The 17,988-nt window shown below is 36.5% G+C and overlaps 1 protein-coding gene across 8 annotated transcripts in view; it reads right to left on the reverse strand.

Annotated features, from left to right (window-relative positions):
- lrp8 (low density lipoprotein receptor-related protein 8, apolipoprotein e receptor) overlaps positions 1 to 17,988 on the reverse strand; it is a 159,817-nt gene that overhangs the window by 87,139 nt on the left and 54,690 nt on the right. For 5 of the 8 annotated variants that reach the window (XM_079629237.1, XM_079629236.1, XM_079629239.1 and 2 more), the window contains exon 3: positions 4,904 to 5,035. In XM_079629237.1, the coding sequence (XP_079485363.1) occupies positions 4,904 to 5,035 (132 nt within the window). The remainder of the gene's footprint in view (positions 1 to 4,903; positions 5,036 to 17,988) is intronic. The other 3 variants (XM_079629238.1, XM_079629240.1, XM_079629234.1) reach the window with 1 other exon arrangement.

Genomic DNA, 17,988 nt, shown 5'->3' on the forward strand with positions numbered 1-17,988 from the left:
TAGTATGTCCAACCCGGATAAAGGTATCCGGATTTGCTTCTACCTAGTAACAAATAATTATACTGTACATATGTAAAACCAATAAAACCAACAAAGGATGTAAATGCGGGGAATCCTCTGAAATTAGTCCCGAGATCCTCCCGGCCGTGATTAAAGCATATTAAAAGGCAATGTCTGGAGCCTGTCTGGTTACTGCTGCGCAAACAAAAAAGATCTAAATCCCAAGTGATAATGTTCATAGGGGGCGTGACTCGAAGCAAGAGGTCGCCAGTAAACATGCGAGAGTTCGTAAGTGTGGATTAGGTCACGCTACGCTTAGGTTAACTTAAGTCAGGTGTGTATAGGTGTATTTTTACTGCACATGCAAACAGTCTTTTGTAGTTTCTCTTTCTTGCACACAATGCATTTCAATCTCAGTTTTTTTTTTTTTTTTCAAAAGCACCTGACATCCACCTCATTTTCCTTAGTTTAAATCCACAGCATTTGGTGGAGAAAAAAAACACCTAACATTTTTTTAAGGAAGAATAAATCCAACTCATGATCTTGTTAGTTTGAGATCAGTTCTGGAGATGGACACGTTTAACATAGCAACATAAAGGTTAGAGGTTAATTGCAAATTAGTCAACATAAAATGTGAGACTGGTGGAGGAGAGGTTACATCACATTCACAGTGACACATGATTACATCTTTGAGTGTAACCAAAAAATAATCATATTTCAATCATCTGACCTTGATTGAGGAGATTGTGATAGAAGCAGCGGTCTTGCAAGAATGCTTTTTTTTTTTTTTTGGAAAATAAGATTTAGATATATATTTATTTTTGCTCACCTGGAAGCCAATTACACTTCAATGTCAATGTCTAAGGCAGTCTGTCTTTGTTCCTCTGGATTCGATCAACGCTGAAAGGTGTGGAGCACTCAAATGCTAAGTTCCAGTACGTAAAAATGAAACTTGTTTGAATATCCAATCTTTTAAAGCATATCAAGAAAAACAACTCAGGATCATGTGACACAGAGTAATGCCTGTTGAAAACTAGTAGCATTTAAAAGTATTTAAAAAATAAATAAAAACATGTTGCGTTAGCAAGCACCACTAATTAAGCTCCTTATAATTCACTATGACAAAGATTCTTGTCTAGGTCTGTATAAAGGCGGCTTCACAATAAAAGGCAAACAGTTTGACCAGAGATCCTACAGTATATGCAAATCTCATATTTCTCACACACACACGCACACCATCAAGCTGATTAATAACCACCCAATCAAGGCAAGGTACCAATCTCATTTTTCATAATCATGCCAGCAGCCAGCATATGATCCCAAATTCAGTTTTGTACAAGCACCTGAGTCATGTCCACATGCTCCTGTTTATTACGTTTTAATGCAACCATAATGACTGTCCCGCTGTTCCCATTGATCAAGATATGCCAGAGCCTGGGTCGTTTTTCAATATTACTTACTTAATATTACCAGGTTGAGCACAACATGATAGTCTGCTGTAATGGCATGACAGTACTTATACTCTGCATTACCAGAGGGAGGCTAATGTTGGGGAATCTAGACCTATTGAACGCACAAAGGGTTTGTGTAAAGAAGCTGTGAAGAACTATGATTCATGTGACTCTGTGACTTTGCTCTGATAGAAGGAGAACCTCTGTAGAGGCCACCAAACAAAGCTAAGAGCAATTGTGAAAAGCAATCTAACACAGACAATGGATATTGGGAAACGTGTCTGGATACAGCTGCAAGCTCTGACCTTGGACTAGTGGGAATACATCTATGTATTTGTGTGTGTGTGTGTGTGTGTGTGTGTATGTCTCAAAGCCATACAAGTTATTTTACCTCAATGCATTGGATTAGCATTTAGATATTCATGTAGGCTGATTTGGATGGACATTAACAAGCAAATCAAGCAAAAATAATTTGGTGGTGAAATCCACATCAGACTTGAGACAAATGTTACGGAACACACAATTTCACACCTGTCCATCATATGGTGACGGTCTCTGTGGGTGGGAGCTTTGAAACTAGCACAACCTCCATCCCTTTATGGCACAGTTGTCATCATCATTCCACCTCATTTTTAGAGACATCCAGAATATTAACATACCGAAGTAGAGAGGAAGAAGGATGTACCCAATAATAATGATGATTGTTAGGACAAAATGCAAAAAATAATAATAATAGTATGCTACATTGTCGTCACAAGACCATATCATGAATCATGACCTATTATATCAGTAGATATATTTTTGGTATCTGGCCAACACAGAAAAGTCGATAATTGTTGTAGCCAACAGATAAATGTCTGATATTAACATTTTGTAAATAAATGTAATATTAAAAACTAAAACCAAGTGTTGTTGTTTTTTAAAAGTGTAGGTGAATTTAGACATAACATTATAAAGTACAATGGATATTTATTTTACATTTAACAGTTATAAAATGAATAGTGTTTGTAATGATTCATTTTAAAGTGACTGTGAGATGATGGCAAGGTAATATACACGTAAACACTGGGAAAATGAGAATTAATTAAATATCCAATATCAATCAATACAAAATCTTTTAAAAATCTCTTACATCAGCCAATAACCAATTTGATATTTATTTATTGTGCCTACATGATCATCTTTAAAAAAAAACTGTTATTTACTTAAAGCTGCAGTCCGGCACATTTTTGGGTTTAAAAATATCAAAAAAGACATTTTTGAAAAAAAACGTAACCAGCCAGTGTTCAAAACGATCTGCTTGCCTTACCTCGATTCAAAACGGTAAGCATGTAATAATGATTTTAATTCCAGTGGTACTGGTGGATTTCCGCGGGAATTTCGAGCATGTCTTTGCGTCATTACGTCACTTCTGTACACATAGAGAAGGAGTCCCCGGCTAGCGTGTGTGGATATGATGGAGGTGGAGATTTAGCTTAGCACTTGGAATGGCGGATCCCGAAAGTTTAAAGCGACAATCACCAGTGACAACTGGAGATTCACCAGTTGTAAAACCCAAAGACTTCGGACTTCAGAGTGGCTACAGAAAAAATATATTTTTCACGTTTTGACGTGATATAAGCAATCGTTAGATTTAATCAGCATGATATAGCCTACTGCAATGCTTCCCCCCACCCCCCGAATTTGGTCAGAACAAAAGTGAATGTTACTTACTTGTTTAGATGAGATTTCCCGATGAAAATTCTAATGTTGACACTTTCAAAAAGTATATTGCTGATGACAGTACAGTATCCACAGCGACGCGGCAGCGACAAGTTCTCCTCAATACATTGTGTTCATCCGCGCTGTTTCATGCCGATTTACTACCCACGCACAGTTAATAATTCCGCGAATAACTGCAATTGCAGATTTCGAACAGAGATGGCGACAAAGAGGAAAAACGACGGACTGCAGCTTTAACTTAATTCCATTTTGTGAAAAAAAAAAAAAAAAAAACGAATTATAGTAATAGGTAAATTAAGTCATTGGTATTGGCAATCTGGAAAAAAAACCTTTATAAAAAGAGGGAAGTTCAAGGTAAATGCATTGGATTGTGGGATACAGTATTGAGCACAGTTTACACTGTTGCAAACTGAACATTTTGGCATTGCAGTAGGTCATTCTGATATTCTATGCATACAGAAAATGTACAAACTGTGCAGGGTGAGCATACTATATGTCATTGTAGTATACATTTCCAAACATAGCCTACATCTCCCTCCTCCCTTCCTGGCCAGGATACTGTAGCCAGAGGAAAAAAACAAGCCAAATCACAGTAGATCTGATCTTGTGATCATTGAACTGGAAGCTCCACTATACTTCGGATATTGGCAAAGAAAGAAAAGTGAGCCAGAAACTGCTCCTGACGCAGTAATGAAGTAACAGCTGAATCAGAGCACAAAGAATGGGTAAAAATGTGATTTGCTCGTGATCTGAGTGGACAATACAAATTACTAGTACACAAGTGAGTGAGTATGCCGAGGGGAGTGAGCATTACTGCTGCCAATTAGCAGCTGGAGACTAATTCAGCCAACGGCAAAATCACATCACATGGCCAGAGAGAAAGGCTCAGTCCACAGCTTAAAATAACAATTATTGAGATTGCCAAACAGCCACAGGCGATCCTTGGTAGAAAAATAAACTAAAAAGAACTGGAAGCATGCAAATAAAAGTCAAAACTCCAATAGCATTATTTTGGTTTATGTGCATGACAAATAGGTTTACAACAACAAAGAAGACTGTTTAAATATAAGGATATATGCAGTAATCCGAGTATTTACACCTGCTTTTGAAAGTAAAAGCCTAAAGGGGGAATTCCAAATTATGTTAATCAATCCTATTTGAAATAAATTAGCCATAATGCATGCAGAATAATTATTTGACAACAAACACTGCTATAAGCCTGACTTTTCCTGTTACTTTATCAAGATAACATTTTGATTAAAAAAAAAACTCGCTGCTCTTTATTTATTTGTTTGAAATCACTGTATATTTACTTGAATAATTACTTGAAAACCCTTGAAGTAATGCTTGTTAAATGAAGAAATAATATTATGAAATCTAATATGATATGGTGCATAAGAAACATTTCTTATTATGATTTATGTTCAAAACACAGAACGCATGAAAGTTTAAAAGAACAGAATTTATTTGACTTGTTTTTACTGTCACATTTGATCAATGTAATGAATTTTTACTGAATAAAAGTATTCATTTCTTTAATAAAACTATCATACTATGTACTTCAGTACTTATTTAATTTAGTACTTACTTAAAAGTTTCTATGGCACTGAACTTATTATAGAGGTATGGTGATGCTCACTTACAAATTAAATTCCCCTATATGTTTGCATGCTTATATTAGAATAAAAATAACCAGAATCAACATTATAAAAACATGCACAAACACTCACTGTACTCACTGCAGGTGGAGTCTGCTTCATCCGAACCATCTGGACACTCCGGTTCTCCATCACACCTCCATCGAGCCGGGACACACTGCCCATTCTTACAAGAAAAGTCTGTCGTAGCACATGTCTTTTTTGCTGTTAAAGAAAAGAGAGGAAGGTAAGTACAGGGGCATATACATTAACACAAGAGGTTTTGGTGCAAACCAAATTTAAAGTTTAGTTCAGATGTACCTGCTTTTTCACATATCAAGCTTAAGTGGAAGGTGGAATTACTTCAACAACAATGAAACAAACCTCCACGCTACTAAATCTAGTCTGCAGGAGACGGCAAAGAAAATTGGATCACTTGAGAAGCAATGGTAGACTTGCTATGGTCGCACTTGATAACAGCTGTTCTGGTTCAGAAATAAAGTCTTGAGCAGTAAAAGACTCATGCTTTAGAGTCAAACTACAAACAAGCACTATGAGGCTAAGTGCACCGTGTGTCTCTGTCATTTCTTCTTGTCGTGTTTATAGTTTAATTGGGAAGAGAGTTTGAATATATTGAACACAGAGCTCCATTGGGAGCAATTACAAACACCCAGGTACACATCACTGTGAATTTATGAACATTAGTTTCGTTTTTGTACCGGTATGTGTGAGGATAAAGACTGCTTGCTTTAAGCCCAGTAAATTTGTAGCAGGGGTAAAAGAGCCTGAAGGGAGAGCTATTGATGGTGTTGTCAGCTCTCAGGGAGGGAGACCAATAAGAGCTTTTTCAGTAGGAGAGGACACAGTGATTTAACATGTTCGGCTTTTATCATGTGCATCAGTTAAACACATGTAAACGGCTGGTCTGGGTTGTATGCCAAATATTAGCTCTGTCTTTTTCCTTGCAATCGATACAGTAAATCAATCAGCTGGACCATAATACTCACTACATACTATGGGCAACAAATTGGACCACAGAAAGAGGAGATTACATACAGAATGGAGACAAACTATGAAAAAAATATATTATTTGTGCTATCAGATAAAAATGAGATATGAAAGTTATTTAAGAGGCTGAGCAAGTTATTTCCTCCTGATAAAAATGTGAAAAATGCGCACCAAATCGACCCAAGAAAGGGCATTAGCAACATAAATATGGTAAATTACAGCACATTGACTTTTCAAATGTTAACAGACAAACAAATATACAAAAAACTCGAATAGTGTATACTTACCCATAAAAATCTAATATAAAACCACTTTGTTATTGTTTAATTAAAAAAAAAACTGTAAATATTAGATGAAGTACTAAAATGAATAAAACTAAAAATGTAAGCTAAATTAAATTCACACAAAATTACTAAAACTAAAATTAAAATGGAAACTAAAAATATTTAAATAAAAGATAATTCAATATATGTGACCCTGGATCACAAAACCAGTCACAAGTCGCAGGGGTATGTTTGTGGAAATAGCCAACAATACATTGTATGGGTCGAAATTATCGATTTTTCTTTTATGCCAAAAATCATTAGGATATTAAGTAAAGATCATATTCCATGAAGATATTCTGTTTGTAACATTTATTTTTGTGAATGAATGCAGCACAATCGCAAACATAAATGGACAACTTTAAGGCGATTTTCTCAATGTTTTGATTATTTTCCACCCTCAGATTTTCAAATACCGGTAGTTGTATCTCGGACAAATATTGTCCTATGACAAACCATACATCAACGGAAAGCTTATTTATTCAGCTTTCAGATGATGTATACATCTCAATTTCAAAAATGTACCCATGTGACTGATTTTGTGGTCCATGGTCACATATTTCTAAATACCATAATAGTATATAAATAATAATAAAATAAAATAAAAAACTGATAAAAAAAATAGGGACCCTTAAAAAGTCAAACAGATTAAAGGGGCGAAAATCATGAAACCAACCAAAAGAGAGCAGAAAATTGTCCAACAGTCACTGAGTTGCAACAGATCAGAAAGAAAGAGATATTCTGTGAAATTCTTCTCTGCAACGGTGATCAAATCCCAGGCCCTTGCCTCCCATCAGAACAAGAGGATTTCGTCTAAGCCTCCTCTTTCTCCCCAGCCAAGCTACCTTACACTGAAACAAGCATAGAGATTTACAAACTCACACATCATGAGGCCATGTTCCCCAGCCCCTTATCTTCCTCTGGAACCAGAGCCACTATGTTATGGGTTGAACACCTCTGAAGACTACAGAGCGAGGTGGTTAGTGAGCCATGAGCAGCACTTAATTACCAAAGATCCTTCACTAGCCTTATCTAAGGACAAAGCTTGACCTTGTCAACCCTTTCATTCCTTTCAAGCTGAACATAATATTAATTTTCTTGAAGGTGAGGGGTGTCATTTTGTTCAATGTTAAAGTAAGCCAGTCGTAGGTTGACTCTACTATGGAATACTATGGACATTTTCGCTGATACCAATAACTATATGGAAATTTTCGCTGATACCAATAACTATATATAAAATTCACAATGTTCTGGTTTTAATTGTTTAATTAAAATATGTTTTATTTGAAAAGTTTATTTAGAAACTTGAGGTTTACAGTTTAAATTAAAAGAGTGACATTCATAAAAAAATCATGTTTTAATAAACTATGAGAAATACTGTACAATAGTAATAATTTTCATAATTTCATCAAGGTAAACCAAACCAAATATTAAATATACACAGGTCACTAGTCCACGATTTGAACAAAAAACCCTATATTTCTGATTTATTCATCCAAATTCGGTGACATTTCACGTTACAGTAAATTCCATTTTTATAACTAAATTCCACAATTTCTGCATTTTCACCCAAAATCATAGGGCCCCAATTATATTATATGAATTATATTATAATGTTGAAAACACTCTTTCTTATCCCACAACCACAAAATGTAGACCTACTGTGAATCATTATAAATAAATGATAAAAGCCAACAGCCAACATGCTATAAAAGTCAAATGGAAAACAAACCAAAAATCGCACAGGCTCTGAGAAAACTTCTTTCTTATAAAAATATACAATTATTTTCTTATAAGAAAATGTTATTATAAAAATCTAAATAAATAAATAGATATCAAATGAATACATGAATTTTGAACAATACCCGATATTGATAACTTTGATTAACTTGCATAGTCAATAAATGACTCACTGTAATATGCTTACAATTATCTACAGCAGCAAAACTGCCAGATGTTGCTGACTTGGAGGGTGAAAGGAAGCTGGTGTGTGACTTGTGTGGTACGTTGCTTTGGGTCAAGAAAACTGGCGAGCTCAAGTGTTGGTTTTACTAATTTTCCTGCAGGACTGTCAACGCAGGCAGGCAGCATCAAGCACCCACTCATGGGAAAAGCTGATTAAAAGATGGTATGTATTACAAGCAGCAAATACTTCATTATGCAGATACTCACACTAGGCACACATACATAATCAAAGACTGAACGTACATTCCTATAATTTACAACAACAAAAAATGCACACAGGGATGTGCAAACAACGAGCGCACACGCTCTGACATAAAACAATCATCATGCATCACATATATACACATCAGGCCTGCCACTGAGCAAATGTTATTTTTCTCGATTTTCTTGCTGACGCTTTAACACACACTCGATTTCAGGAAGTCCCCCTGCGTATTAGTGTGTAGAAACAAGCAAGAGATGCGTGTGTGTGTGAGTTTACTGCGCAAACAGGCAAATCCATGACATTCCCAAGGTCCCATGCTCGAGAGACCACACTGATTACTGACGGATTGCTGATATGTGATGGCTAGCTGTAGGTGACCTCTGTGTCCGCTGCAAGCACTTCACAGAGTGGGCAGTCGGCACAGGACACGACTGCAGCTCAAGGTCAGTGTCTTTCAATTTTCACAAACCATTTCCTCCAAGACTTCACAGAGAACGTTAGACTACAGTCTAAACACACTTGACACCTTCAGTTTCCCGATAACTGACGAATTACAAACGCAATTTAAAAAAAGCAATGAAGCGGATGGGAAATTGTCATTCAATCGCTTCAAATGGTCTAAAGAGCTACTTAAACACTATGAGCAATGCACTTTATTGCTTTATTTGCGTACTTTGAAGTAACACAACGAAGCCTGAAGGTGGTTAACACTTTAACAGTTTTCTGAAGCGGTAGTCATTTATAAGGTTCTAGTTGCTCTCCGCTGGTCTAATGCTTGTTAATTTTCATGTAAAATTCAATAGTCTAAGCAGCTGTTAGAAATAAATCAGTTATACCAGATCAGAGGTCTGTAGAATGCAGTTTGGAAAGGTGCTGTGATTGACTGGCTGTGGTTTATGTGGTTCTGAGTAGCTACTCGTTTGAGATAAGAGCGCCCACCTATTATAGGATCAGGCAATCGCAGTGTCATCTTGAGCAGGGCTATAAACATGGACAGGTCATAATCGTAAATGGAGTCTGTGAAGAAAGGTGCCTCAGTTGGTCACCTTTTTCTGGTGGGTTCAATTTCTTTCTTTTCTTGTCGGTTTCAGTCTATCTCTCATAACAGATGAAATCTTGCAACATGAAAGCACAACGTCATGAAGGCTGAGCAATATGTTGAATATTTGAAATATATTTGTGATGGTTTTGTTTGCAATATAAAAAGCTCTGGCCGTTAAGTCAGAGCTTTACACAAGTCTACATAAGCTTTACATTACAGTCTGAAAATACTATGCTAGTATGGCTGTCCATTCTTCTTGATTTGCACACAGAGAAAGACAAAAGACACATATAAACACAAGAGTGCACAATTCACACACTGTAGTTAAATTTCCTCCCACTACAGTCTGACGGGTTCTGTAAGATTTACTGCCTGTATTATCACAGTACTGTTTGAGACTCCACTTGTTTAATAACCTATACTTATGTAGCTCACATAAACTATGAAAGGTGAAAAGCATTGTGAAGGTCTCTTGCATGCTGAGACCAGTCATATTCCTACAGGTGAGCATGTGTAAGAGAGAAAGAGAACAAGATAAAGTGTCAAGGGAATCTATTGAAACAGTAGAGTCAGTGACAGAGAAATATGGGAAATAGGGTAGGGGAAACACCACCCCATATGGTGCTATGTAAAGACAGCTAGTTGCATGTAATATTGGTCAGTTCACTTGCTGCCAATGAATAGAGTGCAGATGTCAGGAGAGCGAGACAATACAGTCTGAAACCACAAAGAGAAAATGGCCTTCAAACACACAAACAGAAAAAAAAAAAACATCAAATGCCAACCAGCACATCCAGAAAACACTAAGGGAAGTGATGGCCACAGACTACATCCTTAATTTTATGTGTTAGGGGTGGGAAACAGTGGAGACCTGGCGATACAATATGATTATGTATGTTCATTTTGCAGGATTACTTTTGGGGAAAAAATTGTCCTGATTATATTTCCCCCCACATACATAACATTTTTTAAACATTTTTTACATGGCATGCACATCACCATGTGCGCAAGTTAAACTTGACACACTACAAAATATTTTGCACCATTAAACTTCGTTGAAACGAGACTACTTACATATACCGGTAAACTAAATATTTACAGAAGGCTCTAAACAGGAGTAACTATGGTAATAAAACAGCAAATTGATTGTATTGCATCAATAAGCTTATGTTTTACCAGACAAACTTCAATCCTTTAGACATATATGATGATGTTGACACTTATACTCATTTACATTTTAAGAGCTAGTACATTATGTGAATAAATAACTCATTAGTCGCTCTTCAACACAAACCAGATCTACTGTAAATAGCACAACTAGGTGTAAATAGATCTATATGCATATCAAATAAAAATCACAATAAATACATTTCTTATGTTTTTGTATCAGTATTTATTGCTCCTGATTAATTTCAAACATAATTTCTGAAAGTTATTTTGATATAAAATACCTATAATGTTATTACTTAAGTATTGCATTTCAAACATAACTGTATTTTTACCCTTTTGTCTCGTGTTTTAACACAACCTCTGCTCACAAATTGGATCATTGAATGTAAACGTCATATTTATAGAGCTTAGAACCTTGAACCAAAGAACAAATGGACAAATTAATAACAAAATTTATTGCAGAAACAGTTACAAACCAGCTAATAAATACTAAGCCCCTAGTTGTACTTTACACTTCTATTTAAGTTTGAACTTACGAACGGCTGGTGCAACCCTACCAAGACTTTCTGCTGCAAGTCAAATGTCTAACGAGACTAGCAATCTAATGTCACAGTGCATTTCATCTTCTTGCATACCGAGTTGTGACCAATCTCATTTCCCCATAAATATTAAGAGTGAAAAATGTAACTACAATAATTTATTCTTGCCGTTGAAATATCAATACAGTGTCATGAAGTAAAATATTGCAATACTTTGAAATTGTAGGCTATTGTTTTTTCCCTCTGCCTCTAGTGTTTGCATTTAGAAACTGTGGTATCTGCAACTGAGGGAGTGCAAAGATGAAAAGAGAAAACAGAGAAGCTGGAATAAAATTAGAAATAATAAGCAAACAGCCTGCAAAGGTAACAACAAGATTAAGCCAGAAACCCAGGTGGATTTCAAAGGGCACAATTGAACTCCTTTGAGGAAGTGAGCAGATAAAGCCCTGTGAGCACAGCTTTACACTGACGCTTCACAGCTCAATACCACACACTAATCTCATCTGCCTTCACTGCTTCTGTATGCAGATTGTGTGAAAGCGCCTTCATCAGACACCTCTCTCGCCTTTTTATTTAACACTTCAAGGAATTGGAGTATCTCTGTGAAAGAGGTACGGAGGGAGGCAGTTTTGACTGCACACGCACCTAAACACTCCTGAGTAAATAAACTCTCACACGTGAAAAGCTTAAATCGAGCATTTTGTCTGTTTGGAGTTTGTTCCGGAATCGCACAATGCCTTCTTAAAGAGGAAAAAAGATAAATGCAGTGTGAAACTTGGTCCATTTGAAAGACCAAGTGGCACAGGGGCGTCCCACTGAATGGAGCATTAGGGAGTTGGTGGTAAGACATAGTGCTACTGCTGCTGTCAGCATCTTGGCTGGATATAAAAGTTTTGCTGAAGTGCTGATCCAGAACCAACTTCTTAAATGCAACTAATCCATGCAGAAATATGCGAACCTGGACTTGGGTCCTTACAGCAGCAGTTCCGAGATTTGAGTCTCGGAGCAGAATGCAGAATGGCATCTATATTATATAGGCTAATGCTATATAAGAGAGGAGTAGGGTTGGGAACCGAGAACGGGTTGAAATTCAGAACAGTCCCATTTTTAAAAACATACATTTTCTGTACCAAATGATTTCTGTTATTGGCTCTCGGGTGTGTATTTTTATGCCAATGCAGATGGAACATTAACGTACCTAAATACTATTGTGCCACTACTAAATCTGCAAACCATAGTATTGAATAAAAACACTGAATAAGTCAAATGACAAATTTGACAACAAATAAATATATTACTTTACAATTCAAAGATTGGGGTCGGTAAGTGTTAGGGTTTTTAATGTTTTTAATGCAGTAATTACTCCAGTCTTTGGTGTCATATGATCTACTATTCATTTCTTATTAATTATTTAGTGTTTGCTTTTACCTAATTTACAGTTAGGGGCAATTACTGGATTGCATTTATCCTGCCTCTGTGCCACATTAAAAGTATGTGTAAACTTCTGTATTAAATTTATCTATGATTTGTAATATCTGCTCTAATGAAATGGGAAATGATCATTTGGCAACATACTGTTTAAGGCAGTCAATGCAGTAAGAATTTCATATCTAATTTTCAAACATTTCTTCTTTAAAAGTACCATTAAATAACCAGAATTGGAAACCGAATCAATACATTTCTTAAGATTCCCATCCCATCAATGGATGGAGCGCAACTGGTAATGACCTGAGAGAACAGAGAGAGACCCATTGATGGGAAATGTAAAGGGATCAAGGGGTGAAGGGAGCATATTAGCCTGTTTTATGTTTGTCTTTTTCTCTCGGGCTGTCCTTTTCTTCTCTCCCACACTATTTATCTCCATTGATTTCTGCACTGTTGATGTTTCTCCTCAAACAAATGCATAAAAAAGCATTTCAAGTGTAATCAGTGACCATTAGTACATAAATATTTGCACTGGCCAATGGATTGGGTCCTTTACTCCCGACTCTACTTATTTTTCTCTTACTATCAATCTCTTACTATTTCCCTCTTTCATCAAACATTCATATTATCCTATTATTGAATCACAGGAATTGATCTATGATTAAAGATGGTTTGGTGGAAACAACGTAATCAATGTCATTCTTAGTTCCACTGCCCGAAAGGTTGCTGATGCAAACACAGAGCGTTGTTGTTTTTGCTGTTGAGGCAAGTTGAATATAATCAAACCGATCATGTCAGGGTCTGTCAAAGCAAACCCACTACAGTTGAGGGCTCTCAGTAATTAGATGGGAAACACAGACGGTTTTGGTGAGATGCATGCGAGGAAACATAGTGGTGGGCAGTATGAGGGGGATATTATAGAGCAACACAAATTCCTTTGGACCAGAGGTTTTATGTGCGTTACATTAATGTAATTTTGATTAAATTTCACACCGAACAAAAAAAAGATTTTCAATAGTGTAGAGATGTATGAGGCACCGCTCACAGAAATAGAGGTCGACCTATTGATAGGTTTTGCCAATTAATATCGGCAAAAAAAACAAACGACAAAACGATAGTTTTTTCAGAGTTGCGCCCGTTGCTGAAGCTGCTAAGAAGGGTCCGCAATCATAATACAGTAATGCCAGGGACACACTTAACGATTAGCTTACACATTTTGAGACTGAACTGAACACACTTACAGACTGTTTCCAATGACTGGAGCAGATATTAAACACCAACTGAATGAAACTGTCTCTGACTCGGCGTGTTTGGGCATGATCAGTCGTAATCAAATTACATTCATAATCAGCCTTACTGACTGTCATTAAGTGTGTCCCCAGCTTAAGAGAGCGCATAACTGCACTGACTGCGCATTGCACAAAGCAAGACTCTTCAGATGCAGATTTAAAACAGACGATGAAACCGTAGTTATACAGTGTACACTACCGAACATGTTTTCATTTCAAAGTAATAACCTGTAATTTCTTGACTAGCTGCATTAGTGGAGAACAGCAGTATGTTTGCCGTCAAGACTGAGAGGATGCTAACATTAGTAGCACCTCAAGTGGTTAAAACAAGGTCACAAAAACACACGCAGGCTCGACACAAATGTTTAATGTCATCTATCTGCATTAGGCTATATTCACCTGGTTGCTTTTATGCATTCATTGCATATTTAGGTGAGAAAGCAAATTGATATGTTCATGCAGCCGACAGAAACATATAAACAAATCAGAAACGCATTCGGTTTTTAATACAAAAGCAACTGTCACTGTAATACATATTTTGTTATTTTTATTAGATAATAATAACAAATAAAGTGTGAGAGTATACATTCACTAGGCCTATATATATATAATTTCAATGTCATGGCCTTTGTGTAGACATTTAAAGATGGCCATCTTTAAGCATTTTTGTCTGGATTTATATGAAATGGAAACACTTTACAATTATAGACCATTTACAACATTGACTAAGGTTAAAAAAGTATTGTTCATTGTTAATTTCAACATTTACAAATACATTTTTACATTTTAAAGTTGTATAATATAATTAAATAATACAATGCACTGTTGTTAATGCACTATGAACTAACATGACTGATCAAGGTATAATTAATTCATATTTAAAAAGTACAGTACATTTTCATGGTTCAGTTCAGTTTTTTTTTTATTTTTGTAAAAGTTCAGCACTATTTTATGTCTTATGTTTGTTTTCATCCAGTATCAATCAGTTTATTAATCGGTTATCGGCCAGCGTGGTCCTAGTTTAATTATTGTAAAATCGGTCGACCTCTACACACAGAAGTCACTATCAAACCAAGCAGCTTTCTGTTGGTCAACGCAGCAAATTCACAAGCACACACACATTTCAGGCAGATTGCTCAAAGTGGGCGCTCGGCCATAAATAACTTGAAGATCAGCACACCACGGCTCCAAAAATATAGTAAATTATTAACAGACTCTCACAAAGGTGACGTTTCGAGCACACAAGAGATTCATCTAATTTTGATTACAAAATTTCACTGAACATATTTTCACTGATATTATGTCATCGTACATTTCTTTCCAATTTAAGGGTGTTTCTTCAACTTTAGTGACTTAAGGGATACTTCACCGATTAGCATTAAGTTTTGTATCGGTAGAAACCCGGTATTTTTGAATTGACCGTGCTTCACTCCCTCATGTCCCCCTGAGACGAGAGATTTCTGAATTGTGTGTCTGGAAAAAACCCTTAGATGACGTAAAAATCGAAATTTTGGCCAGAGGCTACAGCCATTAGTAGGAGGAGCTAGTTCCGCATGTTTTCAACCCGTCCATAGGGGGGTTTCTTTCGGAAAACGGATATAAATCTGATCAGTATTTCAATTAATTTATCAATCAAATCATCACGGAGACAATAAAATGGCATCTTTTCAGTTTCGAGTCAACTAGTAACATATTTGTATCAATTCTTCCGATGCTGGCCTCTGTAACCGGTAGGCGTGGCCTCGTAGGGCAGCGAAGCAAATGCATTCTGGGAGTTGTTGTCTTTCATCCACATGAACCAAAAATAATTTTAATATTAAAAAAAAGAAAAAAAAATATCTAGAAGGCACCAACTTCTAAAATAATTTCACATTTCTACAACATAAATGAGCCAATTTAAATACACATTCATCTTTCCAGCGGTAAAATATACCTTTAAGTCTCAAAGGATGATTTTTTTTTCTTATAAAAACGGAGATGTCAACAGTATATTCTAGTGTTGAAATTAGCCTCAGCAAGACAAAAAAAGAGATAGGAATTTTATGCCAATACTGACTGAAAAGTAAACGAGAGTCCACAGGACAAAAGCATCCATAGTCGAAGAAACACCTTTAAGTAACTAGCAGGAGACATCAAAATCAATAGGCTATCTAATCCAAAGACTTCTGCAGAATTTGAACGCCCTAAATTCATACAATTATACCGCACTCTGTGTGCTCGTTGCCTGATTTCCCCCACAAACAAGTTAAGCGCAAACCCCTGCTGCCGATTTCAGTGGTAAACTCAATTACTCTGTAACCTTTCAAAAAAAGTTCAGACTTCACGGATTCAAGTTAAGAGTTCAGTAATATCATGGATGGATCCAATCCCAACAAACAGTTACGCTATATATCAGGACGTGCAACCAAAGCTATACTAAGGTTAAGGTTCGGGTTAGAAGTTAGTATTTGTTTCAACATTGTGTAGACAATCAGCTCTGTAATTGACATGACCAATGAAATCTTGACAATTGGCTGAGGGCTGGGTTTGTGCTTAACTGTTTTTTCATTTTATCATTTAAATAATTTCACAGATTTCATGAGGATTGAAGACTACAATATGAGTATGACCTAAAACGTCATGTGTACTGTCTAATCACTAGGAACAACCAGATAAAGTGTCTTTAAAGGCTTTAAATGCCTAGTTAGTTTTAAAGAGGAAAATCATATTGTATTGACATAATGTGGTCATGTTTTAGCAGTGAAGCAGACTGATGCAGCACAATTCTGTTTAACATGTGTGATCAAACTGCCACACAGGTGTTTAAGCACGTAATGGAGCAGGTGTGTGTGAACGTCATTTGTTTAAATGAAAAACAATTAGAGGCCATACACTGTATGCCAAATACCCTTATTAGAGACAACATGCACACACAGAGCTGAGGGACATCCCAGAGCAGTGATGTCCTTATTCCATTTTCCTCTTCGTGAATGTCTTTCCTCACACATACACATAAACACATTTTCTACCCACCCACAGAGTCTCAGTCTCCTTGATGGGTCACTGTTCTAATCACATCAATCAGCCTATCCAGCTGCTCTTAACTTTCATTCCTCTTCTCAATTGAAATAACTAGCCCTCCAGCAGTCTCTCACTCAAAACAAGTTACCCTTCTATTTTATTCACCTTGTCTTTCTGTCCCACAGTTTCTCTCTCACCTTGCAGGTCTCATTCTCAGTTTATACGACAACTGCATAGTGTGACCAAAAACAATCTAACATCAACCTTAAAGGCTGCCGGTCGGGAAAATTAACCGAAATGAGCATCCCTAGCTCTAAGTGAATGAAAACATCCTGCAAAGTTTTAAATCCGAAAGTGCACTGTATATAAAGTTATTGTCTTTCAAAAGTAAGAGTCGACTCTGAATCAATTAAATTAATCGTTTTTCAAACGAGTCATAAGCCGTTTCGTCGTGACGACAAGACGAAACATTAGCATATTGCCCGCCACACTTATTGCACGCGCAGACACTGGGGAAAACTTGAACCTCAAACCGGCAGCTGATTCCTGTGGATACTGGATAGCATCATGTCGAGCTCTACAATGTGAAGGTAAAGCCAGTTTTTTTTTTTCACTGCGCAAGGTTTAGCATGTGAAGAAATTAGTGGTTAAATTAATCTTTACCACGATACCACAGCAGTATAATCCTAAACTTTTGCTGTGTTACCTTTATTTTACTGACAACTGCTTCTCAAATCTCGGAGTTCAATGCAGGATTCGCAAACCGAATCGCAACTCTTGAGAGATGGTGTTCAAAATACTTAGTTTTAAAGGGGTCATGACATGGGTTTTTTATTTTATCATTATGTTCCCTTAGGTGCAAATATAGTATTACTATAGTTTTTTTTACAAAAAACTTTTAAAATGTAGTGATTTATGACCTTTTCCCACCCTGTTTCTCATCCTCTGATTCAAACAGTCTGTTTTGGGGTTGTTTCCCCTTTAAGAGTTCAGTGTTAACGCCCACTGTTATGATTGGCTAACGTCAGTGCCTATGCATCAATTATTAACACCCCCAGCCAGAACCTGTGCGGATTCAGCGTATTTAAAAAGTAGTTTAAAGTTTTAAACACATTACTTACAGTTTGCGTCGTCGTTGTTGAGCCCAGAATAGTCGGCACGGACTTATCTTTGAGCAACAGTTTTCTGGCAAAGCCAGCATCATTTTGGGAT

This window comes from Phoxinus phoxinus (assembly GCF_949152265.1).
Source record: "Phoxinus phoxinus genome assembly, chromosome: 11".
Taxonomy (NCBI): domain Eukaryota; kingdom Metazoa; phylum Chordata; class Actinopteri; order Cypriniformes; family Leuciscidae; genus Phoxinus; species Phoxinus phoxinus.